At 50.0% G+C, this 9383-nt stretch overlaps 1 protein-coding gene across 2 annotated transcripts; it reads right to left on the reverse strand.

The window, feature by feature from the left end:
• Positions 1-2026, reverse strand: CLPS (colipase). Of its 2 annotated transcripts, XM_030871120.2 has the most exons (3): positions 1943-2026; positions 575-697; positions 1-132 (listed from the first exon to the last, which is right to left on the reverse strand). In XM_030871120.2, the coding sequence occupies exons 1-3, from the start codon at positions 2024-2026 to the stop codon at positions 1-3; spliced, it is 339 nt and encodes a 112-aa protein (XP_030726980.2). The 2 variants fall into 2 exon arrangements, with proteins under 2 accessions (XP_030726980.2, XP_030726982.2); XM_030871122.2 differs by lacking the exon at positions 575-697.
• Positions 2027-9383: the final 7357 nt, after the last annotated feature.

Below are 9383 nucleotides of genomic sequence, written 5' to 3' on the forward strand. Positions count from 1 at the left end.
TCACTTTCTGGAGCGGCCAGCATCGAGGCAGACGCCAAAGTTGGTGTTGGTGATGGAGCCCACGATGGTCTTGTCCACCTCACAGGTCAGACCACGCTCACAGGGACACTTGTAGTAAACCCCATAGAGGGTCTGCAGAGATACGGAGCCAGTGGAGTCACACGCTGTGGGAGCCACTTTGGGCATCGCCTGCCCTGCCCCTTTCAGATGGTGCTTCTCCTGACTGCCTCCCCAGGGGCCGCTGTGGGCCTGGAGGACTTGGGTTCTGGTCTCTGCTGTGTGGCTCGCTTGCTCTTACTAACTTGCTCTCTCTGGGAAGCCTCTAGCTACCCATGCATGAAACAGGGATAACAGATGGCTGCCCCACCCATCTCACTGGTCCGTGGTGAGGGTCAAGAGAGGGGATGGGATGGGAAAGGGCTTTGAAGCCTGCTGACCTCCCTCTCATCTCAACGTTCCGTGTCCAGACGGAGCCCCCTCCCTGATTACCCCCCCCCGCCCCCCAAGCCTCGAGGGCCCTCCGCCTCGGAGCTGTCCTCCCCGCCGCCACCCCGCCCCGGCACTCGGCACTCACAAAGGCGGAGCACTCGCTGCTCTCTCTGGCCTTGGGTGCGCAGCGGGCCAGGCTCAGGCCGGTAGCACGGTGGCAGCACTTGCTCCGGCACTGGGCACTGTTCAGGCAGAGTTCGCCCTCTTCCTGCCAGGGGAAACCCATCAGCCCAAACCCACCTCCATTTGATCCCTTCTCCACCCAGAGCCCCACCTCGCCACACACTACCCGGTTGGGGAGGCATGTGTGAAGGAATCCAACCCCTGGGGCTGGCGGCCTCTCCTCCCACTCCGACCGCCCATCCACCCACGTGAGAAGTGGGCAGTGTGGCCAGAGAAGCAGCCCCGGGCCGGGGACAGGACACCTGGCTTCTAGGACTGGCTGTGCTACCAACTCCCTGGGTGACCCTGGGCAAGTCACTGGCCCACCCTATGCCTCAGAGTTCCCATCTGGAATGGCCACTTGTGGCCCGCAAACAGGGTCTCCAAACCTCTGTGTCTCCCAATCCCTCGAGGAGCCTGTGAAGGTTGAGGACCCTCTCTCCCTGGAAAACTCCTCCCTCCCTCCCCCCACAGACTCTTACAAATAAATCTCAGGGGCATCCCGGACCCTCCGAGTCCATGCATGGCCCTGAGTTAAGAACCTGTGAACTGAGTTCTTAACCCAAAGGGCTTTTGCAGTTGTGCCCTTGGTGGAGAGGCAGCGTGGGCAGTGGTGAGAGCCTGGCTCTGGAGCCTGCCAGCCCGGGCGCCAACCCCTGCTCAAGACTTTCCAGCTGTGAGACCTCAGGCAGGTGACTGAATCTTCCCCTGTGTCAGCTTTCCATCTGGAAATGGGGTTGATCAGAATAGTACCTATCTCACGTGGCTCTTATGAGGACTAAATACGGAAGTATTCCTGAGGCATTTGGAGCTGGTCTGGTCAGCCTAGGTCAGAAGCCAGAATCACTGGGGAAGCTTTTTAAACTACTGAACCTTCTGAGCCAGAGTTTCTGGGGCAGGAGCCCAGGGCTCTGGATTTTTTTTTTTTTTTTTTGGCTGCGCCACGGCTTGCAGGATCTTAGTTCCCTAACCCGGGATGGAACCGTGGCAGTGAAAGCGCTGAGTCCTAACCACTGGACTGCAAGGGAATTCCGCTCTGGAATTTTATAAAGTGCTCTCAGCCAGGTTGAACCGCTGCTCTGAGCATGCTCCGTGCCGATCAACCTTCTCTGGGGCCCCTGGGGAAGGGGCGTGGGACAGGAATGGGCGGTAAAGGAAGAGACGCCTTACCTCCCAGCCCTTGGGTAGCCCCACGTGGGGACAACTTGACCCACCCAGAGGTCAAGGTCCAAGCTTAAAAAGAATTCCCACCTCGGGGTTCAGATGACTCCTGCCCTGAAGACCCTCTTACCAGGTTGATAATGATTCCCCGGGGGTCGGGGACCGCATAGGCTACCGCGAGGGCAAGGAGTAGGAGGACGAGGACCTTCTCCATGATGAGTGGGCACAGCTGGCGTAGGTAGTGGCCGGCAGGTCAGGTGGCAAAAGACAGAGCCAGAGGGGATGGTGGGGCTATAAAAGGGGCCTCACCCACACGTGACCCACCTTCCCAGTCCCGCAGGGCCTGCCGTGGGCAGAGACCCAGCTGTGGCCAATCTGCTGGAGTGGGTCCTGATAAGGTAGCTGGGCACCACCTAGCACCTGGTGCCCTGTGTGTGTGTGTGTGTGTGTGTGTGTGTGTGTGTGTGTGTGTGTGTTGGGCGGGGGGTGCTCATACGGCAGCATTGTTAAGAGTGGGAACTCTGGGACACTTTTACCTGTACGAGTTATTAGCTGGGCAAGTTATCTGTTCTGAATCTGTCCCCTTATCTGTCAACTGATAAGAGGTGCGAGAGTTGAGTGAATTAACATATGTTGTATACATAAGACACATAGCCTGGGACAGGGCTCGGCACATGAGCTGTACACGTTAGCTGCCATCGCTGCTGTATTCACCTCTGGCGCCCTGAGCTCTGTGGCAGGGCTGGGACTAGGGTGAGGCAACTGAGACACCTAGAGTGTGAGCACGTCCTTAAATTTTGCATCCTAGACACCTCTCTTGCCTCACCCCAGTCTGGGCCCTGCTTTTGACCTCACCCAAACCCAGGTATGTGGCAGTATCAGGCTCGCGTGAGGAGGGGGCCCACTTTCCCCACCCTCAACCTTCCCAGGTCCCCTCGGGGATTTTCAGGTGGGGCCGGGGCCCTGGGCCTGCGACCAGCCCTGCCACCCCTGGCCGAGGGGTGTGTGTTCTCACTCCAGGTGTACCGCCCTCCCACCCTCTCACCGGGGGTGCCTGCAGGAGTGATTTAGGGGCGCTTAGGAAGTCCTTCTCCAGCAACTCTCTCCCGTTCCTTTCCACTTCATTTAACATGTGCAATTCCAGCATTAAGGACTCACCACTTTAGTTAATGCTCCACTCACCCCGTCCCCCACCCCAGGCCACGTGTGGCCACGAGCTGTCGTTAGTCCTGGCTGAGGATGAGGGTCTCGTGAGCCTCTGATGGCCTGGGCTGAAGGCTGGGAAGGGCACAGCTGCCTGAGTGTGCTCAGCTGTGGGACCAGAGCAGCTTTCCCTGAAGGACTGTTCATTGTAGCAAAGCACCCCTTCCCCAACCCAGAGGTGGAAGACGGCCCCGCTGGGGAGGCCCCAGACTGGGTTGCCTTTATCCTGGCTTCAAAACTCACCATAACTAGCTACGTGACCTTGGACAAGTTATTTACATTTGTAATCTCTGTGAGCCTCAGTTTTTTAATCGAGGCAAAGAGGTTGATAGCTCTTAGTAAAATGAGGATTGAATAAGACAGTGTATGTGAAACCCCATAGAAGTGCCTGGCACACAGTAGGTGCTCAGCCTGTGTAGCCACCCCCTGTCACTCCCCCTTATAGCACTGAGGGTGGCGTAGAGAAGAGCAGCTGGAGGAACCAGCCAGGAGACCCTCAAAATGAGAGAAACCCACCCAATTCCAGAGACATGGAAATGCCATTGATTAAAGGAGCGCTATCTTCTCTTATTTTTAGGGAACTCAGTGTTTAAAACCACTTTTCCCCATGAGCTCATCCTGACCCCTCCTTCTCTCCCCACCCTTCTGTTCCCTTCTCACAAGTCAAGACTAGGGGGCCTGGGAAGAAACTGGAACCGAGGAGCTGTTTCTATCTGTGATTGAAGCTATAAAACTGCATCAGTCCTAGTATTGCCAGCAGCTCATGGCCACCTTCCCTATAACACATTCCCTTTACATAAGCCACAAACAGAGGCATCGTAGTTCTGGGAAGGGGCTCACAGCTCTGGATCAAGGTCAGATGTGCGACAGCCCTGGAGTCAGCTTGTGGAGCAGACAGGGAATCCACTCAAGATTCAAATTCCCAATCAAGAAACTCAGGTTGACTTAGTTTGGGTCCTCCAGACCCCTACTCATGATCTGCACTGGGCAGAGCCCTGAGGGGGATGGAAAGGGGAGGGGCAGTTCTCCAAATAGAGAGTGAGTTTTTGTTACCAAAGAAAGGGGAAGGGGGCTTCCCTGGTGGCGCAGTGATTGAGAGTCCGCCTGCCGATGCAGGGGACACAGGTTCGTGCCCTGGTCCGGGAAGATCCCACATGCCGCGGAGCGGCTGGGCCCGTGAGCCATGGCCGCTGGGCCTGCGCGTCCGGGTCCTGTGCTCCGCAACAGGAGAGGCTGCAACAGTGAGAGCCCCATGTACCGCAAAAAAAAAAAAAAAAAAAAAAAAAGAAAGGGGAAGGATTTCTGGGATGTGCAATAATTTTAGCTTTTAAATTTACATTGACCATCCAGTCTCTATTTTGTTTAGGTGAGGGTAGGAAATGAGACATTCAGTGACTTTCAGTTTACCAGTCTTTAATTCAATACTCAGCCTTTAGGGTTCCCCTCACCACCCCATTCTCCTGACCAAGATCGGATTGAGTGTGGAGTGAAGCTTATGTGGCTTCAGGAATTAGGGGAAGGGGTCCTTTTGATCCTCTGGGCCCTCAATGGCTGCTGTGAAGATGTCCCTTGTCCCACCTCAGCCTTCTGGTCCTGCTGAAATCTGTGCTCTGTTCTCTTAGCACGGCCCCTCCCTTCGCTGGTCAACAAACACATGAACTCTTTTTTTCCCATAATTTATAATGCTCACTCCTTGCTAGTGTTCCCTTCAAACACATCACAACCATCCTCTGAAGAAAGCTAGGGAGACGGCCCAAAGTGTCATCAGTCATTACTCCAGCGCTAGGTCCAGGACGTCTGTGTTATGTCACCCCTCTTTTAGTTTGGTCACAATCACATCTCAGTATTCTACAGCTCAGGGACTAAATATTAAAGTTAGCCATCATCAAAGAAGAGAGAGTTAGTAGGATATATAAATATACACATGACACATCAAGAACGAAAATCTGGGTAGACAGTAGAGTCCTCTTTTTTTTTTAATTGTTGGCTGCGCCGCACGGCATGCGGTATCTTAGTTCCCCAACCAGGGATGGAACCCATGCCCCCTGCGGTGGAAGCATGGAGTCTTAACCACTGGACCACCAGGGAAGTCTCTAGAGTCCTCCTTTCTTCAGGCACCATGTGGCTGTAGACAGTGCTTGTGACTTTCATCCTCCATCTCCCATCCTGTTCCTTTTGCTCTCAGCCAGCATCTCTGCTGATCAGGGTTCTTTATGCTGTACAGTGACCCAGACCTTCTAGCCCTGAGATATCTGGGCCCTTGATGGGCCTGACCCTGTGTTGGGTTACTGAAGCCTTCATTAATTTGCTTCTTCCTTCCATTAATTTTTTTATACTGGACACGGTAATAATAGGAGGCGGCCCATGCATATGTTCTACACATACCTCTCTGTTCCCTTTGTGTAACAGCACACTCTCTCCCCTGGACAGTCAGGATTTGGTACCCTACCAACATGAGTAACCCCCCTTTTAAAACATTAAAGTATAATTGACACAGAGAATCCACCCTTTATAATATACAGTTCCATGAGTTTTGACAAACGCATACATCATGGAACCAACACCCCAACCAAGAGACAGAACACTTCCATCACCTAAAAAAAAATTCCCTTGTATGATTCCTTTATAATCAACCCCACCACCAGATCCTGGCAACCACAAATCTGTTTTATTTCCCTATAGTTTTGCCTTTTCTATATGTAATATAGATGAAATCACACAGTTCGTATATATTTCTCTTGGGGGGTGGTGTCTCGCTTCTTTTACTTAACACCTTTGAGATTCAGGCATGCTGTTGCAGGTTGCAGTAGCTACTTATTTTTTATTGCTGAGTAGTAGTCCATTGTCTGGGTGGAAGTCCATTGTCTGGAAGTAGTCCATTGTCATTTCCCACCTGAAAGACATTTGGTTTATTTCTGAAAAGTTTTGGGCAATTGTGGATAAAGCTGCTACACATGTTCATGTTTTTTTGTGTGTGTGAACACAAGGTTTCATTTCTCTGAGAAAAACACCCAGGACTGAGACGGCTGAGTCTCACGGCAAATGTTTGTTTCCATTTCTAAGAGATGTCAAACTGTTTTCCAAAGTGGCTGAACAAACGTGCATTCCCACCAGCAACATACAAAAGTTCCAGTTGCTCCACATCCTTGCCAGTACTTGACATTGTCAGTTTTGGGGGGTTTTGTTTTTAATTGAGCCTTTCTCACTGGTGTATAATGGTATGTGTCGTTTAATTTGCGTTCGCCTACTGACTAATGATGTTGAGTGCTTTTTCATGTGCTTAATTGCCATCCATATATCTTCTTTGAAAGAAGTATTTGTGTGAATCTTTTGCCATCCAATCTTTAAATGGGTTGCTTGTTTTCTTATTACTGAGTTTTGAGAGTTATAGATGTCATACCAGGAGCTCAAAGTTTGTTGATATTGTTGGGGGCCAGTAGTGACTGGCTGTATTGGCTTTGATGGAAGATTCATCCACAGTCTCCATCTGTCCCACCGTGGACACATTGCTAGGGGTCTTTGAGCCAGTGCACGGTGGAATTGGAATGGGGGTGCTGAGGAAGGAGGCTGGCTAGCATTCACAGAGTGAATCATCCTGTGCAACCGATGTTAAAAGACTCTGTAGTAGCAGGCCTCTGGAGTACATTCCCATTGAACCCAAATACTCTCTAGGTTGTGCCCCTATTCTGAAGGCTCCCTTTCCCCAAACTTTTACTTAACTCTCCAAACTTACTCTAAGATAATGACCATGTGACCGGTCCATTATCTGCTGCCCACAAAGTGGTGTTCATCTGTACCTTAGGCCCTCTCCCCTTACAGGAGAGTTGGTACATTTCCTGAGGTGCCGTAACAAATTACTACAAACTAGGTGGCTTAAAACAACAAATGTGTTCACTTATAATTCTGGAGGCCAGAAGTGGAAATCAAGGTGTCAGCAGGGCTGCACTCCCTGCAGAGGCTCTAGGGAAGGATCCACTCCCCACCCCTTCTAGCTTCTGGTGGTTGCCAGCTTCCTTGGCTGTGGCTGCATCATTCCAGTCCCTGCCTCCATAGGCATGTCGCCTTTTCTTCTTTGTCTTCTTGTCTGTGTCTCTTAGAAGGACACTTGTCATTGGATTTAGGACCCCCCCTCGAGATAATCTGATAGGATCTCCTTATCTCAAAATCCTCCATTTAAATATATCTACAAAGAACCCTCTTCCAAATAATGTAACATTCATAGGTTCTGGGGATTAGGATTTATTGATAGATCTTTTGGGGATAGATAGTTACAGCACTCCATGAATATTTCCCTTCCCTGCTGTCCTCAGGACCTTCCCATGGAGGGTGGGATGTCATGCCACAGCAATCCATCGTTACCTGGTGCCAGCATGCTCTCTCTAGAGCAGGCCGGGAAAGGGGCTTCAATTCCACAGTGAGAGAAGAGGCTCAACATCCCCCCGCAGGACACACACAGCAGGGTATCACCCGCACATAGGAAGGAGGTTAGGAGGCTGGTCAGCCAAAACCAAAAACAATATGACAAAAGTCCACTAGAGACAGGAGCCACCACCCCTGCACCTTTCCAGGCATTGATAGTGACTGATTTCTACAGCTCCCACGGGCACATAATACTGTTTTTGATTTATTATTTGGAGAGTGAGAGGGAGCACCAGGGGCATTGGCTTAGCTCTTCCTAGTATATTACCCTTTAGCTCAAGGGTCAGGGGGCCAAGGTGAGGATTCTACCAGTTCCTGAGGTGATCTGGTCTAACCATTCAGGAGCATGGGGTGGGTTAAAGGCCTTGCAGTTCAGTCCTTTCATACACCTGAATCTTATTTTAAGGGTCCTATGCCCTCTAGCAACAAGACTTAATGAATTCTTTGAGCCATTGCACATAAAGGTCTTGCAATTCATTTTATTCCTTGAATCAATAATCTAGACAACTGGGCTTGTCTTGCTTGACATTATTCATTGCCTTTATAAGCAGTCACCCTACTCTGTGTTCCCGATTTCTTCATTACCTTTAAATCTGTCTGTGGCCAAAGCTACTCAGTTCCCCAGAACTTGACCCCCAGAGGGCACATGATCCCTATTTTTTGCAGCTGATAATTTGATTAGCTGCTTCTCCTCTCCGTATCATGGGCTGCGGTTTTCCCAACTCCAGACATAAACAGGAATATCAGAGTCTTTTGTCTGAAGCCTGGGCCTGAAACTCCCTTTCTGGTGCTAATATTTGGATCAGGTTAGGGTTCTTTTTTTATTCGGCCTCACAGCTTGCAGGATCTTAGTTCCCTGACCAGAGACTGAACCCGTGCCCTTGCAGTGAAAGTGCTGAGTCCTAACCACTGGACTGCCAGGGAATTTCCCAGATTAGGACTCTTTGATGCCAATAGCGAAAACCCACTCTAGCTAATGAAAGCAAAAAAGAAGGAAATGGAAAGATAGTGGGTGAGTCACAGAGCTGAAGATGGAACAGAGCCACCTGTCTTGGGCGGGGCAGGAATCAAGGTGGCTCTAAAGCTCCCAGTAGCAGGAGTTTATGGATTATCTCTTGAGGATGTTGCCAAGCCCTGACTAAACAATACCTTTTTTTCCTCATGTCAGTCCACCACCAATTCAGATTCCCTAGAGAGAGACTGATGGCCTAGCTTGGGTCACACACCCAGACCTGTCTCTAGGGTCTGTGTGCCCTGTGATTGGCTATCCCACCAGAACCTCAGAAAGCAAGAGAGCCTTCTCTCAGAGGCAGGGGAAGTTCTGCTGGTCAGGCCAAACAAAGAATGTCCATCCTCTCCTAAGAGCTTGGCCCCAGGTTAGGGCCTTTTCTGAATGGGGGAACATACAGCCCCTGCTCTGGGGAAGCTCCCAGTCTGATGGTGGAGACACAGGCCATGCCTTGATGAACTTCCAGTCTGATGGCAAAGACTGGTCACAAAACCAGAGATTTAAGAGGAAGAGGAAACATAGGTAACAGCACAAATATGTTTAATGCAAGGTTCTTTTTAATAGTGAAAAATTGGAAACTGTCAAAATACCCCCAAAGGGGAGAATAATTAAACAATTATTACATAAAGACTAAAATCATGTTTTTGAAAAACTAGTAATGTGAGAAAAAAATTGGATGCTAAATACGTGTACATTATTATCCAACTGTGTAAAGCAGTATGTCCAGGAGGAGGGAAATACACCAATAGGTTAACAGAGGTAATAATAATAACAATAGTAATAGTAATAGTAATAATACTAATAAACATTTCTGAGCACTTTTATATGTGAGGCCCTGGGCTAAACATTTTACATATGTTATTTTACCTAACCGTTATGTGACAGATACTATTATCATCCCCATCTTATAGATGAATAAACTGAGGCTTGGGAAAGTTAC

The sequence above is a fragment of the Globicephala melas genome, chromosome 11, assembly GCF_963455315.2.
Source record: "Globicephala melas chromosome 11, mGloMel1.2, whole genome shotgun sequence".
Lineage (NCBI taxonomy): Eukaryota > Metazoa > Chordata > Mammalia > Artiodactyla > Delphinidae > Globicephala > Globicephala melas.